General features: G+C 36.5%; 1 protein-coding gene across 1 annotated transcript in view; it reads left to right on the top strand.

Annotated features, from left to right (window-relative positions):
- LOC124797666 (guanine nucleotide exchange factor DBS-like) overlaps positions 1-18662 on the top strand; it is a 222900-nt gene that overhangs the window by 190205 nt on the left and 14033 nt on the right. Inside the window, exons 19-20 of the mRNA XM_047260803.1 lie at positions 4712-4935; positions 6213-6396. Coding sequence (XP_047116759.1) covers positions 4712-4935; positions 6213-6396 — 408 coding nt within the window. The remainder of the gene's footprint in view (positions 1-4711; positions 4936-6212; positions 6397-18662) is intronic.

Here is an 18662-nt window from a genome sequence, read left to right on the forward strand (position 1 = left end):
GGGCTGGAAATATAATCATGGGAGCCTTTTTTTCAATCTGATGTTAATTTCTTTATGCCATTGTCAGAGCCCTCAAAGTGAATGCAATTGGACTTTTGAAACCATGTCAGTGTGACAGAACAGTGCTCATGCCATAGGCTGAGACATCCACAGCATGAGCATTTTGCTTGGATCGTCAATCAAATAGTTTAATTTGTTAAATGCCCATTGGCATTCGCTGATCCAGTTCCTTTTGGTGCCATAATGTAACAACTTGTGCAGTGGTCCACTGATGGAAGCTACATGAGGGAGAAATTTCCAATAGTAATTTATTTCTCCTAATACAGAACATAACTGCTTGATATCCTTGGAAGCTGGAAGGTGTTTAATTGCATCAGTGTGTTGCAATGTTGACTTGATGACATATGCAGGCAGTAAGTACTGTACTTCACATTGACAAAATATACACTTGTCTTCATTGTACTTCAAATTCACTGCCTGTAGAATTTTGAAAACTAATTTCAAATTCTTTAAGGACTTCTTTGTACTTGTACCTGAGGCAATAATATCATCAAGGTAGTTCACAGCATTTGGAGCTTTCTGAATTAAATGTTCTAAATACCACTGGAATGAACTTGGCGCACTGTCTATGCAGAAGGGTAACCTTTTATAATGGTAGAGACCAAGTGGAGTATTTATCACCATAGTTCTTTAACTGAGCTAGTTTTGACATTGATCCTTTCAGCATTGGAATAGGTTATGACTCAATAATAGACTGAGAATTAACCACTACTCTGAAATCTCCACAGATGCAAAGTGGGCCATTCGGCTTCTGACAACTAAGATTGGTGTTGCCTGTTGGCCAGTGTTCATGGTTTTGATAATCTCTCTTCAAGACGGTCAAGTTCCTGCTTTACATTATCTTTCAGTGCAAAAGAAATGTTGCATGCTTTGCAAAATTTTGACACTGCATCCAGCTTCAGTGTAGAGTTGCCATGTAACCTATGATACTTCTTGTTGCTTTGAGGGAAAAAATCATCATATTTTTGCAACGCCTGATTTAACTTTTGACTTGGAATGACACTTTTTGATGTGCCTCCTCGTGAGTGGTGAAGCTCAAAGCATTGAAGAGATCCAGCCCTAGTAAATTCGTTGCTTTATTTGAATTTACACCTGAAAATTTAGCCTGTTTCATAAGTTGCTATACATCAACATATGCTGAAAATTGTCCTTTTACTGGTATCTCCTGATTGCTGTAACTGAACAGCAAACTGTGAAAGTCTGTAAAGTTTGGAGTGGAATGACTGAAACTGACAACCATATGTCAATTTGAAAAGTTACAGTTTGAAGAGTTACAGTTAATGTCTTTTTTATTGCCACCAAAGGTGACATTTATGTGACGTTTCATTCATGAAAGTTTCTGAACTTGCACGTGTTCATTATGAACAGTACTTGACTTTTTACTACTAACCATTGCTGTGTGCTTGAGTGTCTGTTGTTTTTGTCCGTCAGTTCTGCTTCTTTTAGCACACATCAACCCTATGTCTCAATTTCCCCCCTTTTTTTTACAGTAATTACGACAGGCATTGTGATTGAAATTATTGCCTCCTATGTGGTTTATGCCACAGTGTGAACTTGATTGTAATTTACAATTTCTAAACTTGTTTACTGACTGTTTTGTTCTAGTAGTGTCCATGCCCTGTGTTTCCTGGGGTGGCCCTACAGGTTGCTTGGCTATGCCAGCCATTGATACATGATCAATACACATCGTCGCACAGTATTGCACCAGTAGATACATGCGTTTGTTTGTATACTAAAATCAATGGCAGATCGCCTTCTAAAGACGTATTTGTTAGACTAACCAGGTCCTCCTCTAATTTATTGCTGGGAGAGTGCATGATAAGCATGCCATGAATTAGTGAGTCTGCATAAGTTTACATACATTGATCATTTTCACAACGAAATGTATATTCTTGAGTCAGGCCTCAGTAATTGACTTATCCACTGTTTATAGCTTTGATTTGACTTCTTTAAACTTTGAACCAAATATATGTCTGCCAGCAGCAACACGAACTTGCGAGTTAAAATATTTCATAAACATTTAATTAGTGTCAGAAAAAGGAAGATCATTGGTTCACAAGTAGGTTACAGTCTCTGAAGAAGCTGAAATACAGTTGGTTGTGCACGTGCTGATAAAAATGATTTTCATTCCATGTCATCTGATATTTGATGCACGAGGTAATTTTTCTCCAGTTGCTGGACATAATCGTTCCAGGACTCCATTTTTCGATTGAATGTTGAAAAGTGTGGGTGTGGCATCTTTAATTGCAGTAATTGTTGTTGGCTGTAGTTCTTGATGTCTTCAAGTTGGGCCAAGTGTGCCATCATTATGAGCTCATGGGTTGCAGACTGTTATTGCAATAAGCTGAGAACTGTGTAGCAGAAATTCTGGTTGAGCCATGTCTGAAAAATATGCTCAGAAGTGTTTACAAAATTCACAGAATCTTCCTGAAAAGCATGTGGATTAGCAATCCTGGAATGGAACAACTGCGGAATAAAGCTACATAGCTTTTCCACAAAAATCGAAGCAAAGGATCATGCAGTCTGATGTAAGTAAAACAAAAAAAATTGTCCCCCTCCCCAGTATTGTCCTTCCTATTTACTACCCAACATTGATGAGAATGCTGTGATTTTGCACTTATGAAATTTGAATAAACAATTTCCAGTTTTTCTTTTTGCTGAAATGTTGAGAGTTGGTGAAAAAGTGAGAATAGCCTTCAAAGTTTTTCTTGACAGCCAAAATATTGTGAATGTAGTAACTGACTTCTTTTATTAATTCAGGTGAAACATCCACAATAGCAGAAAAGTGTTTCCCTGTCATAGTTCCATAAAGATGGTTGATTGCACACTTCCTAATTTAATACTTGTTTGAAACCGCAGCACTATAACAGAAATATCGTAATACAGTAAGAAATATAAAATTACATATATTAAGAGTGTGATACAGAATGGAACTTAACTTTGGTACAGTTTTGTGAAATCTAAAAAACTTTACAGTCTCGTGGCAGTCTCTGACATCCTAACTGTAACTGATAGTAATACTGCAGACACTCTTGATTGTCATATGACTCCATAAATAGCAACTGCTAAGTCAGGAGATGGTCCTCAGAGAACTGTACTAAGCTGGCTGCAGGCACTGATCTGAACTGTCTGATGGCTGGATTGTAACTCTCTGAGTGTCCGTGGTGCATCGCACTTCATGCCTGTTAGTAAAAGAATTTCCATGTTCACCAGTACAAGGCAAGTGCAATGTAGTCGCCGTTGACAGCCCTTTCTTTGATGGCTCTTCATACTGTCAGTGGATGAGGTGAGTGTGACATGCATATAGACATGGCATGGAAGCAGAAAATTGTCTGGATCTGTGAATGCCATTTGGAAGCTGCTGCTAAGAACTGAGAGGCATTGTGCAAGTGGTTATGCCTGTGTGGAAGCGGTCTCTTGCCAGATCTCTGGTGTACCTTTAAGCCCGATACACAAGTCATAGTAATGAAATGTGAAAGTGATTGTAAATCCAGGTTGGAATATCAATAATAGTATTAAAAGGATAGATCACTACTTATCGTATAGGTGACACATTGAGTTGATAGGCACAATGAAAAGATCTTAACACATTGAGATTTCAGCCAAAGCTAAGCCTTCTTGAGTAAGAACACATCACACAAGCAAACACACACCACCCAAACATGACTGCTGTCTCCAGCCAGAAAGCAATAGTAAGTGCTTCATCTGACAGTGGTGGTAAACTTTTTGGATAAATAGATGTGTTTCTTTTTCGTACTTTCCATGATCATTCTGGTGAGTATTGATTTAAGTCTGCACATTGTTTAGCAATTGGGTAATAGTTATTGGAATGAGGTTTCTGTTGGGTTGGGTTGTTTGGGGAAGGAGACCAGACAGCAAGGTCATCGGTCTGAGGTTTTTGTATTTATGATATTAGTTGTACAATAAATGTAACACAAATGCACAATTTATTATTTTGTATAGTAAAATCTTCTTCACTGACTGACGCTGAGACAACAAAAACAATCATTGTAGTTAGTTAGCAGTTGAATCCCCAGGTAGGCCCAGGTATAGTGAAACTTATAAATTTGTTGATAATAATAATTTAAAAAAATATATTGGTGGAACTAATATTCATATAGCCACAACAAAAGTCACAAAAATAATTTCCTTGTTTTTTAGCCTTCTTGCATAGGATTTAGAGTGGAAGAGAAATGAAAACATACCTTATTAGCCACTTTTACAAAATAACTATTTAGATTCAAGAATCTGCTAGCTACAGAACAAACAGCAGTGCTCTTTGTAGAAAGACCTTCACGCACAGATAACTTTTGTTCTATGGACAATATAGATATGGTTTCGGATATTAAATTAGCAGTAAGAGATGAACATCAGCTATTTAATATAACAGCAACTTTTGACGTAGTGTGTTTCTTGCTAACTTTAATATGTTAAATTCAGCTTGATAAGAACAAATAATTTATAGTAGTTTAATAACAATTAATTATTAATGCTATTTCTAATAGCTGTTTCACTTTTTTTAATGTACATCTTGACTCATTCCACATCCCTGAAGGTTCATCATGGTGGTGGGCACTATAGAGCACAGTGAATGACTGGTTTTCAGTAGTTTATTTTACACAAAAATTATGTATGTTTGTATGTCTTTCAGATGTCTCAGATAGGGTTAACAGAGTCTGTGAAAGGTGATGGCCGTAAATTTGAAGTTTGGCTGCAGGGGCGGCAGGAAGTTCACACCATTCAAGCTTTAACCTTAGAACAGAAGGAAGTATGGGTGAGCAAGATAAAAAGTGTCCTACTTGATCAGTTAGCAGAACTGAAGGGCGAAAAGATCAGGCAGTACTCAATGGCAGGTGGAAGCAAAATTATTCACAGGTATAAAGTAGTTCTATAAAATTTCATGATTACAAATTACAGCATAGTTTTTAACACTGCAGATAAATGCTTTAAGAGTAATTCTGTTGGGGGTTTGGCAATTGTGAACCAAATTTGAAAATTTGTATAAAAACTGTTACATTCTTGAAGAAAAGTATGACTTAATTTAGAAAATATTTGAGGTTGCAGCAACAAATAATGTTCAGCAGTATCAACAAATTCTCATTGACATAACTTTCCTGTTTGTAAAAGTGATCTCTAAGCTGCTTGTTTTGATTTCTGTGAGGGTCGTAAGTACACACTTCATGTTAGAAATTTTACTTTGAAGTTCTGCCAGGAAGTTTCAGGATCAATATTGTTATGCTGTAACATCTTGAAATTATAACCTCTGACAAGTAGTATGCAGTTAGCTTCTAATTACTTAAATATATTATTTTTATTAGCTTGCATCTGTTGCTGTGATATTCACTCCAAAATGTGTGAATGGTACAGCATAATGTTAAAAGTAAAGGCATTTTAGTGATACTTCTTTATTGCACAAAACATCATTCACTAATGTTTATTCAAATTGTTTATAAGTTTAGTTTAATTTTCCCTGTATCAAGTATAATTCAAATTGATTTTTTTTCACTAGATATGTTTTGCTTTTGTTGGAAAAAAACATTACAATGTTTACTCTATAACTACTAAATATGCTTTTCCAGTACAAGCGAAATCTGTCTGGTAAAGAAGATTTACTGTCTGCAGCATGCTTGAAGTGAATAACACATGCTGCTGCAAAAATGACCATCAAAGTGTACATGTTTGCAATTCAGTGAAATTGAGTGAAAAAAGTAAAGTGGGAAGGCAGCTGCACCTGAAACCAGTGTTTAGTTTGGCATGAGTATTTTTTAAATGTAAATGTATAGTATGGATCAAAATAACTATTCTAATTTTCTCTAATTCTGTGTTTGATGAAAATTAATATGTCATAAACTATCAGCATAATTGTAAAAGTCATTGTTTTAATGCATTGAATATTAAATACGCAACATTATCGTTTGGTTTCAAGTGCAATCCTTCTTGATTTTTTAATGGATTCTTATTTATCTTTGTATGTTGATTGCATGGAAAACTAAACGTAAATTTCTTTCTATTTCCTTCACATCAAACCACAGAAACATGAATCATCTGTTACCATACTGGGATTTTCATTTGTGTCATTTGTTTCAGATCTTTTCTGACTTGTGTCTGGTATCTTTTTCCAACTATTTCTAACTATTCATCTTTACAAACAGGCCATTACACCAGACAACATCATGGGATAGCCATTCATGTCTTCCAAAAAATGGAGGTCTAACATTTGAAGAATCTCAAAATAAACGTCCTCATGTAGTGACTGAAAATCCTGAAGAAGAAGCTGCATGGAGCTCAGAGTACAGTAACAGTGATGATGAGGATACTTTCGTAGAGCACACAGAGGTAACTAACCACTGTTTCAGTTATTTAATAAAAATCGGTATACTCACTGAGCATACCTTACAAAATGAAACGGCTTCACACACCGTTTTCTCCCTCTTTTGTTTAACCAAAATATTTATAGCCTTTACTTTGTCACTGAACGCTAATGTTGCAAATGTTTTCTTTGGGCTGGGAAGGTACTAAATTTTTGTTCTGGACTTTAATTAGCACAACAATCATTAGAATGAATATCAAAGAAATTAACTAATAAATAACACGTACAGGTAGGTCTTCAGATGAAGTAGGTGATATAAACTGCATACCACATGCTTCATGTTTCATATTTGCATGGTTGAAAACATTAATTGGATTGCTCATTACTGTGAAGCTCTGAAGTCTATGCAAAGACAGATGTTATTAGTGAGCATTTTAAAAAAAAAAAAAAAAAAAAACCACGAAGGGCATTAATTCAGTTTTGTCTTCATTTTTTAAACTTAACTATACTGCAAAGGCAGTTGCCAATTATTGTGGGTATTAGATAAATTGCAAGCTCAAGCAAATAGTATCTGTGAACAACTGTGTCAGGGAAACTGCTTACAGAAGATGGAATTTGCTTTACAAATTAAGATTTCATTGTGCCGTTTACCGATGTGCTGTCAATGAAGGATATGTGCCTGCCGTGTTGTGCAGGCACTGTCTTCTAGAGCTGTGTACCTTTCTCCAGACAGATAGTGAGCTACAAATCTGATGGTTTTCAACAATCTTTAAAAAAATGCTTGCAGTGCGTCTTAGCAGCTAAAATTTTGACATTGTGTTTCTTTTGGCGTATTCATCTGTATAAAAAAATTTTAGGTCAGACTGGACTGTTCCCATGTAAGCAGGTATGGCTCTTTGTCTTATCCATTCTACATTTATACCTTTCCATATTTGCTATGTTTTGCAAATTTTCATTTCACAAAACCAGTGACCTGTTTTAAGTCAACACTATGTCCGAATCTTTTATAAGTATATATCTTCCACAAAAAACTGTTCCTTACTGACTTTGCACCACTTGTTTTTACTGCTAATCGTGAAAAATATTTCTCTTTCAATGTGCTTTTTCCATAGCACCGAGCGAGGTGGCACGATAGTTAGCACACTAGACTCGCCTTCAGGAGGACAGGTTCAAATCCGTGTCCAGCTATCCTGATATAGGTTTTCCGTGATTTCCCTAAATCGCTTCAGGCAAATGCTGGAATAGTTCCTTTGAAAGGGCATGGCCGATTTCCTTCCCCAACCTTCCCTAATCTGAGCTTGTGCTCCGTCTCTAATGACCTCGTTGTCGATGGAACGTTAAACACTAACCTCCTCCTCCTTTCCATAGCACTACTCAAATTTTTTACACAAACTGTTGTCTGCAATCTTCTAGAATAAGTTCATTCTACTGTTTGGGTTAAGATATATTATTTGATAGTCACAATTAGTACCAACCTTTAACATTGCTATTCATAAACAGTGAGCATTTACCATTTTTTTTGGGGTTATATATAAAATGGATTTTTTATTGTTCAAGTCCACAAACTAAGTACAGTTAATTTCACTTTCCTAAATTGTCACAATTTCGTTTCTGTTTTTGATAATATGCAGTCAAGTTTTTGATAATTTGTTTCTATGAAGTGGGGTAATTCATATTAAAGATCCACTCTATGTACATCCTGGAGACAATTATGTTTAAATGAATGGTAATGTACTTACCTATAACACACAAGTGAAGGCAAAACTTTAACTGAATTACAAATAATAAAAAGTTTGCAGACCACAGTCCACATACAGAAGGGACAATTTTTTTGCAACAGATTATCATCTGGTTTTAAGACAATTAATTTTAATACCTTAAAGAATAAACTGTAAGACTGATTAATAAAGAAAGGGTTGTATTCAGTAGAAAATTTCTAATTGTAATATCCCCTTGTAAAACTGTTAGTATTTATACGTAGGGTGGAACTTAAATAGTGGCAACACAGCTGTGGAGACACTATGCAATTGAATCTACTATTGTTGCTGATAGCACACGTCGTTGACATATCTACCTTACCTCTGAGCAAATGGACTCTCCTGTCCCATGACACCGGTGTGCGCACTACAGAGGGAATTACAGTCGCTTGTGGGCGAGCGGTCTAATGTAATGGTATCACTATGTTTTCAAAACAGGAACAACGAAGTTGGATCAAGATTCAATGTGCCAGAGGTCATATAGCACTACAGTGTCATCAACGTCTTAAAGAGGCATGCGAGGAATTGGCATTGCTGTACAGAACAATGGCACGTCAGGTAAAAGCCTTCAACGAAGATTGGCAAACTGTGGCAGACAAGCATCGGGCAGGTCGTCCTAGCATCTCTGAAGAAGTAGTGCAAGCTCTTGCTGTGTTAGTGGACAGTGATCGACGCCATATGATTCGTGAGCTCACCCACGAAACAGGATTAGCGCATATGACTGTGCTTCACATCCTGAAGGAATGCCTGGGCATGTGAAAAATTGTATCAGGATTGGTTCCACATGACTTGACGGAATAGCAGAAATGGATGCGTTATGACACTGCTCAGATGCACTTGCAAAGTGCAAAGGAGAGGCTTTCTATTGCCGTGTCGTAACACTGGATGAGACATGGGCCATATCATTCGAGCCAAAACTGAAATGCCAATCCAACGAATGGCATCATTATGGATCGTCGCCAAAGTCGGAAGTGCATCAGAGGTCCAGTATGGTGAAAGTTATGGTGATTCTCGTGTACAACTGTGATGGTGTTATCCTAACGCATTATGTTCCTCCACGGCAGACCGTCAGTGCACAGAATTACTGTTGATTTTTGAAGCATCACCTATGACCAGCTTTGCGAAAGAAGCAACGACGCTTTCTGCACAACTCACCTATCATTCTGCACAGCAATGCACCATGCGTACAGCGCAAGCTGTGGCTGCTCTGTTCGCTCGATGGGACTGGGAAGTACTGTACCATCCGCCATGCTCCCTGGACAAGTCCTTGTGACTTTGATTTGATTCCAAAGATGAAGGAACCACTTTGTGGCATTTGCTTCAGAACTGTTCCAGAGATTCAACCACTCCATTTGCACCATCAACAGAACAGGCTCTACTAATGGTATACTATGCCTTCCACATCACTGGCAACTTGTTCTACACAACGCTGGTAACTACTTTGAAGTACAGTGACAGGTGCAAACATGTAACTCTTTTGTATTGGTTGTGAATAAATAGTTGCCACTATTTAAGTTCCAGCCCTCGTAGCTATAAACTTGTTTTTGTAACTGACAACTGGTGGTTTCTGATTCTCCTTTTCTTTCCCTTGTATACATATGACTTTTACCTAGGTTGGGTTGTTTGGGGGGAAGAGACCAAACAGCGAGGTCATCGGTCTCATCGGATTAGGGAAGGATGGGAAAGGGAGTCAGCCGTGCCCTTTCAAAGGAACCATCCCGGCATTTGCCTGGGGCTGTTTAGGGAAATCACAGAAAACCTAAATCAGGATGGCCGGACGCGGGATTGAACCGTCGTCCTCCCGAACGCGAGTCCAGTCTGCTAACCATTGCGCCACCTCACTCGGTGACTTTTACTGTTAAGAGGAGTGCAGTTGGTAGAACCTTATATCTCATTGTACATTTAAACTAAATCTGTGGTAATATTTGAAAACTGATCATTATATAGACAGCAAATAAATTAATAAGTGCTCAAAAATGGTTAAAAAATCTGTTCATAAGGTCAACCATTCTTGTGATTTTGCTAAGCATGTCACAAAGGACATTTCTCTTTTTTTTTTTTTTTTTTTTTGTTTTGTTTTTTTTTTTTACGTTGCTGTAAGACAAAAATAAACATAATGCATATACATGTTGATGCCACTGTACTTCATTCAGTTCTACCATAGTCGAGTATAAGTACATTCCTGCTGCATTATTAGATGTCAAATCTACAAAATAATTGAATCATCAAATTTATATAACTGAAATCAATGTCTCTCCATCACCAGTATATGGGACTTCAGTATCTGTGGATTCGATTGTTCACTAAATTTGTTTTACTGGCTTATATTTATTGTGTGCAAACAGAGACAGAATGTAGCAGGTGAATTTGGGACATTTAGTCATTGATAAACTTTCCAAAACAAGTGGAAATCTTCAGTTTATTTTTTTGTAAAAGTACTCAGCATGTGCATGTAATTATCATTTCCAGTCATAATGCTCTCCAAGACTCAATTACATCATTAATTTTGTAATTCATTTGTAGCTTCTTCCCAACCAAAAAACTTGGAGTAAAATTCCAGAAACAGTTTTTATGTAGCAGTATTTTAAGGTAAATTCCCCCCCCCCCCCCCCAAAGTAATCATATGGGCATACCTCTTTGTTTCCTGGATGTTACTTAATTGTTCTGCAACTTACTTGCAAATAGCAAAGAATACAGTGTTTACACTTTCCTAATTTTTTGGTTTCCCAAATAGCAATTATTTAAAAACTCACATTAGTAGTTACTTCATCTGCACACTTTTTATACTTTAAGTGATTGTATGAAATTTAGTTTCCACGTGTTGCATAAGCTATTTTGTTTCACTACCTTTATATTTCCTTGTAAAAAAAAACTAACTATCCTCTTCTTTCTCAATCATTGTGAAGAGCACACCTGCCCCGAGGACAGCCATAAGTGATGCACAGTGCAAAAATTGAACTTTCTTATGCATAGGCTTATATGATTTCGTTATCTTCCTCTCTATCTCATGGAATAGCTAATCTCCTTATGCTTAATGGACTAAAAGACAATGAATGCTATGCGGACCAAACTCACATGCTCTACATTTCTGGCATGTATTTCCCATCCAATGTGCATTTATGTCGATATATGAGGTGTGATAAAAAATTAATGGGAATTTTCATTTTTTTAAAGAATCTTTGTTTTTTCATCTTCATCATCATCATCAACAACAACAACAACAACAACAACAACAACTACTACTACTACTACTACTACTACTACTACTTTTTTCACTTAAAAGTAATCCCCTCAGATATAATAGACTTATGCCAGTGCTTTTCCTAATCTCAGAGGTGCTTCCAACACTCACTTTTTGTTATGGTGTTCAGCTCCTTCAGTCAGTTTTTTTTCCCCTCATCAATGGTGGCGGCAGGGAACCATGTTCGGCAAATACAGTGGGCTGAGACAACATAATGGTTTTGTTTTTGTCAAAAAATTGTGAACAAGCATTGAAGCGTGAGTGAGAGCATTTTCATCACACAATTTCCATGAGTGGTTTTGCCACAGTTCTGGTTATTTTCTCCTGATTACTTCCCACTGTAATCTTACCCTCCCACATATCACTATTAAAATTTTTCTTAGTGACTTCATTAGCTTCAAGAGCTTCAAGAGGCGTAAGATTTACAAAAGAAAAACATTTTACTTATCTTCATTTTCTCTTGTTGTTGGCTGCAGTTCTCGCATCTAGGGGTACATTCTTGTGGCTGAATGTTGACTTAGTGGGTTCCAAATAACTAAATAACTGATGAAGATTTGACTGTATTACTCTTGAATTTTATTGTATGTCATATTTTTCAGTATCACACAGTCTTTACAATGTCCACTTCTATCACACCAAAAATTACATTGTTAGTGTCAATCATAAAAACACGCTGAGCAAGGTGGCGCAGTGGTTAGACACTGGACTCGCATTCGGGAGGACGACGGTTCAATCCCGCGTCCGGCCATCCTGATTTAGGTTTTCCGCAATTTCACTAAATCGCTCCAGGCAAATGCCGGGATGGTTCCTTTCAAAGGGCACGGCCGACTTCCTTCCCCGTCCTTCCCTAATCCGATGAGACCAATGACCTCGCTGTCTGGTCTCCTTCCCCGAAACAACCAGCCAACCAACCAACCAACCAACCAACCATAAAAACACATCTGTTTCCATCAGAGGCAGGCGCACTACTACTGCTAGCATTGCCCCATTTTTTTCTTTATAGAATTATGTGATACCAAAAGGTATTTTAAATCTTGCATAGGTGAAGACTGTCAGCTGTTTCACTGAAAGAATTTCATTTGATTTTGTATACGATGTATTATATTTCAGGCTAAAATGTATAAAAAGAAATTAATTTGTTACAATCAGTATGTACAGCTAAAATTACTCTTCTTTTAGAAATATTTGAAATTAAGGAATTTCTGGCATACCTAAAAATTCCTATTATTAATTGCACAATATAATGTGAATTATTAAATTTATTTCTGGAGTCATTTATAAGATAATAATATAATTTGCTGAAGATTCTACTTTTGTCGAGGAAATTTGTAACTCTTTTGTTTCCTAAACTCTTTGGAATATTGTTAGTACCGGAGAAAGTGAGAAGTGGTGGGCATGCCTCTGGTGGAAGTAAATGTTTTCTAAGTTCGTCACCAACAATGTAATTATTGTTTTTTTATGTGGAAAATGTAAAAATGGAGTGATGTTGAAAGATATGGCAAGGAATAAAATTCAAGAATAATACAGGCAAGTCTAAATCAGTTATTTGGTCATCAAGAACCTACAAAATCGAAATTACAAAATCGAAATTTCAACTGTAAGAATGTACTCCTAGACAAGACTTTGAGCTATCAACGATGACAACGAGGTAATGAAGATAAGTGAAAAGTTATTCTTTTGTATATCTTACACCTTTCGAAGCTTTTAAATCTGTGCAAAGACAGAGAAATTTAATAGTGATGTGTGGAAGGGTAATACTACAACACTACATCAAAATTCTCATTACTCTCACATTCTGGTTTGTGATTAGTATGTACACCACTATAACTAAACATAGTATTTCAAAACTTTTGATCAAAACATGAATGGCATGTCTGATATTCCTTCTGTTCAACTTCAGATACCTGTGCCACATTATTAACACTGTTGTTATTATCTAATAGCAAGTGTAAATTGGGGGTCCTGTACTTATTGTGTATCCTCGCCCCAGAACTGTGGACCTTCACTGAGGTGGACTGCCATTTCTCGAATATTTAGCTCTGTGATTGTTTCTCCTATTAAATTGCCCATTGTTATACCCATTATTCCTATTCTGTCGATGTTCAAAATTTCTGTCGCTATTACCATTTTGACCCAGATAGAAATTACCATTATTTCTGCTTCTGTAGTTATTATCATTGTGATCTCTATCATTTCGATTGTTATGATACATGCTTCTTTCTACTGCCCCATCCAGCATATCAACATACTGTAAAAATTGTTCAAGGAAGTCATCAGGTCCATGTACTAAATCCCACTGCAAACTTTCTGGTAATCTCCTTTTTAGTGCATCAATCAATGTCATTTCATCAAATGATTTGTCAAGATGTGTTAATTCCTTAAGTTGATTCTTACATAACTCTTTCAGGGTACTGTCCCTATTCCAATAAATTGGACCATTCAGAAATTCACTTTTAATTCTCCCTTGTTCAGCTTCTGACCAAAATTTATTTAAAAACCTTTTTTTGAAACTTTGATATGTTTCCCACTGACTTAAATTTAGATTTACCCAAGACAGAGCTTCACCTTCAAGACATCTTTTAACAAATTTAATTTTTTGATTGTCAGTCGTGTCCGACACAAAACTATCTCTACAGTTTTTCTTGATGCAATAATTTACCAACAGCCCTATGTATTGTAGAAATTTATTTTATAAACTTCTTATGTGCTATCAGTTTCGGCATTACATTGACGACTATGACATGTGGGGCCTGAAGATAGCATCAATGTAATGCTGAAACTGGTAGCACATTAGAAGTTTATAAAATAAATTTCTACAATACATAGGGCTGTTGGTAAATTATTGCATCAAGAAATACATGCCAGCCGTTTTCCCACGGTCCATAATGGATCAATGAAGATTATCTCTACAGTGGTGCAGAAAATTCACTGGATGTAAATTGTCTGATGGAAAATTTTTAATTGGAATGTCTGACCACGCAATACCATTGCTTGAATAAAGATTTTAGTGAATACAATTTTCCTGAACTGCTGAAATTTAGCATACTGCTTTTCATCATTTAAAACTACTAAAGTTCTCTTCATTTTTTCCTCTACGGCCTTCTGCTGAACTCTGATGTCAATAACATTTTTCTCGTGATTTTCAGATTGGGCAACTAACTCATTTTCTGAAACAATATATTTTTTTTCTCAGACATCAACTTTTTAATCCATCTGACAACCCATTTTTTAGCGCCAAAACCTGGTTACTAGGTTGGTCTAGTTGGTATTGTACCCTGTCCATTTTACTATTGTTTTCAGTTTTTAGGTCATTTAATTGTCCTTGTAGTGAAGTTAATTTGCTGTCATTGTTTGTCCTTATTTCAGTTAACTGCTCATTCACTGCACTAAATTTGCTATTGCTATCTGTTTTTATTTCTGTAAACTGATCATTAACTGCACGAAATTTGCTATTGTTGTCTATCTTCATCTCCTCTAATTTTGCTAAAATCTACTGCAAAATATTGGTTTTCACTGTTTCTTTGCTGACTAAACTTTCACTTGGTTCAAACATGCCTAGGCTGGGTCCTACAGCTTTCATTTCATCATCACTACCCTCGTCTCTATTCATTTTCCTAGCAATCATGAGTATACAATAAAAAAAATTCACAACTAGTTTGTGTGTGTGTGTATATATATATATATATATATATATATATATATATATATATATATATATATATATATATATATATATATATATATATATATATATATATAAAAAAATAGAAGGAAACATTCCACGTGGGAAAAATTATATATAAAAACAAAGATGAGGTGACTTACCGAACGAAAGCGCTGGCAGGTCGATAGACACACAAACAAACACAAACATACACACAAAATTCAAGCTTTCGCAACAAACTGTTGCCTCATCAGGAAAGAGGGAAGGAGAGGGGAAGACGAAAGGAAGTGGGTTTTAAGGGAGAGGGTAAGGAGTCATTCCAATCCCGGGAGCGGAAAGACTTACCTTAGGGGGAAAAAAGGACAGGTATACACTCGCACACACGCACATATCCATCCACACATGTGTCCCACTTCCAAAGCATAACCAAAAAATTTTTTTTGCCGCTTTCAGCACTACCGCCGCTATAATATACACCGTTTCTAGTTCACAAACAGCTCCTTTCACCTTTTAAACAACCATTTCGGCCAGTTCTAATAACTTTCGCTTTATTTCCATTTCCGTTTTTCCCACATCACTTATAATTTTTAGCCGCTTCCCACAGGTTTTAACGTCATTATTTCTTCGTCAGACAATTGTTAGCCTCATTTTCATAATCTGCCACCACAATACCACTCCTTTTAATATACTACACGCAGTTTTTTCGAAATTTTCCCGAATTTCTCCGTCCTTTAACGTGTTTTGGCGGCAACACAACCACCTAACCTTTATGCACATCGTTGTCTACCAACCCAAGTCCAACATAGCCCAGCTGTAACCAACACCTTTTCGCCTTTTTTCATTCCAGATCTCCAGTTACTTTCCAGTTCACCTTTATCTCTCCCCATATATTTTTATTTTCATCTTCATTTTCATTTCACCTCATGTTACACTTTCCACCTTCTAATACCATGTCACCCTCACAACACCCCCACAACGACCCCATTAAGTTTTATTTACATTCCCTCCGCAAACATGCCTTCGCCCTAGCCAGATTACGCGCCCATATTCTATTTTCTCAGGCTTGTCTGACATTTGTAGGTATGTGTGGATGGATATGTGCGTGTGTGCGAGTGTATACCTGTCCTTTTTTCCCCCTAAGGTAAGTCTTTCCGCTCCCAGGATTGGAATGACTCCTTACCCTCTCCCTTAAAACCAATTTTTCCTTATTAATGTCCTTCGTTGTAGATGTAAAGTCCTCATTCAATTCATCTGGTCCGTCATTGTTCACAGTATCTTGTCACTGTTGGTACAACTTTGTTGGGCAGCCTAGGGTCTTCTTTCTTCGAGTGATTGGAGTTAAAATAAACTGCAACTGACACAATTTCTTTTTCTTCTGCAATAGACAAAACTTCATTATCAGTCAAATGATCGTGGCTGATGCCCACACTCGTAATCTTACCCTCCCATACAGCACTATTAATTTTTTCTTAGTGTCTTCATTAGTTTTGAAAGCTTCGAGAGGCATAAGATTTACAAGAGAAAAACTGTTTACTTATCTTCATTTTCTCTTGTTACTGACTGCAGTTCCTGCGTCTAGAGGTACGTTCTTGCGACTGAAATTTGGCTTAGTGGGTTCCAGATGACTAAATAACTGATGAATATTTGCCTGTATTACTCTTGAATTTTATTCTTTGTCATATTTTTCAGTATCACACAGTCTTTACAATGTCCACTTCTATCACACCAAAAATTACATTGTTAGTGTCAATCATAAAAACACATCTGTTTCTGTCAGAGGCAGGCCCACTGCTACTACTTACAATCTGCAATACTAACAATATTCCAAAGAGTTTAGAAAGCAAAAGAGTTACAAGCTTCCTTTACAAAAGTAGAATCTTTAGCAAATTATATTATTATCTTATAAATGAATCCAGAAATAAATTTAATAATTCACATTATATTGTGCAATTAATAATAGGAATTTTTAGGTATGCCAGAAATTCCGTAATTTCAAATATTTCTAAAAGAAGAGTAATTTCAGCTGTGCATATCAATTGTAACAAATTAATTTCTTTTTATACATTTTGGCCTGAAATATAATACATCGTATACAAAATCAAATGAAATTCTTTCAGTGAAACAGCCAACAATGTTCACCTATGCAAGTGTTAAAATACCTTTTGTTATCCCATATTTCTACAAAGGAGGAGGAGGGGGGAGGGGGGGGGGGGGGGGGGGCCAATGCTCGAGGAGGGTGTACCATTACAACACGAATGGTGCACAACTTCCAGATAGGATTCCTTATCGGTTGTATGACCATAAGACAGGAACTCATGATGTGCTGTCCCTTTGAATTGATTAAAACAGTGAGAAGAACCTTCACATATGGTCAAACTTTTGGATTTTTTTTCGGTCTTGGCTCTTGAGGCAGTTTCCATTGGGACAATTGTGCCTTGGTTTGGACGTCATACCCGTATACCAATGTTTTATCACCTGTTATAAGTTTCTTCAGAGGTTCTGGATCATTCTCGACTTCATTCAGCAATTCCGGAGCAATGGTTACTCGACGTTGATTTTGGTCGAAATTCAACAGTTTCAGAACAAACTTTTCTGATACACATAAAATGCCCAAAACATTGGAAAAAATTGCATGGTATGAGCCAAAGGAAATGCCAACATCATCAGTAACCACTTTGATTATGGTTCGGCAATTTTTCTGAACGATTTTCTGTACTTCTTCCATGTTGTCATAAAGTAACTGATATGCTAGGGTGTCCAGGGCAGTCATCATCTTCTAGACCATCATTGTCACATTTATACCACTCATTAACTCTTGTTTTAAGTGTAGTAGATTCATGAAAAGCCATAGTCAACATTTCAGATGTGTTGCTGCACTTTATTCCACTTATCAAGCAAAGTTTAATGCAAATTCTTTGATCCACCCTTTTTTAAAGTAAAAATTTCCTGAGCACTACAAAACATGAACAACCTTTTCGACTCTAGAAACTAAGCTGAATATCAAAACAGTTGAAAATGCAAACATACCTCAGGATAATGTGTACCAACAAGATAAAAAATATTTGAAAACCAGATGTATAAAGCCTGCAAATTTAAAAAATTCCCATTACTCTGATCATACCTCGAAAGCCTGCCCCAAATCAGTTCTCAACAAACAGGCCATTCAGTTGCTTCATGCAACCAGGAACACTTGTCAACAGTTCAATATCTCTATTCTTGTTTGCAGTGTGAAACCTGTCACTCCTATATGGGAACTATTTTGCTGTACTGTTCATGTAGTATCTGATTTTCTCTTGTCATTCACCAGGTCATTTTTCATGTGGTTTTGGGAGTCTTTAGCTGCAGAACACATGTAAAAAAATTCTCTTGGTATTCAAGAGCCAGCATGTCCAAGTTAAAACTTGATCTTTTGAATACATTTACCAACTTCTTTGTCAGAAGATAATGGTGAATATCGTTGAAACTTCAAGTTTTAACTTAGACATGATGCAGCTTGAACAGCAAGATAATTTCATACAAAGCTATTCTCAGTGTTTATTCCACACAGTATTTATTGGCCTCATCTTTAAATATGCAAAAACTTGATAAAATTGTTGCCCGTTCTGGAATGGATTCTATCAGCTTGTAGAA

This window comes from Schistocerca piceifrons, chromosome 1, assembly GCF_021461385.2.
Source record: "Schistocerca piceifrons isolate TAMUIC-IGC-003096 chromosome 1, iqSchPice1.1, whole genome shotgun sequence".
Taxonomy (NCBI): Eukaryota; Metazoa; Arthropoda; class Insecta; order Orthoptera; family Acrididae; genus Schistocerca; species Schistocerca piceifrons.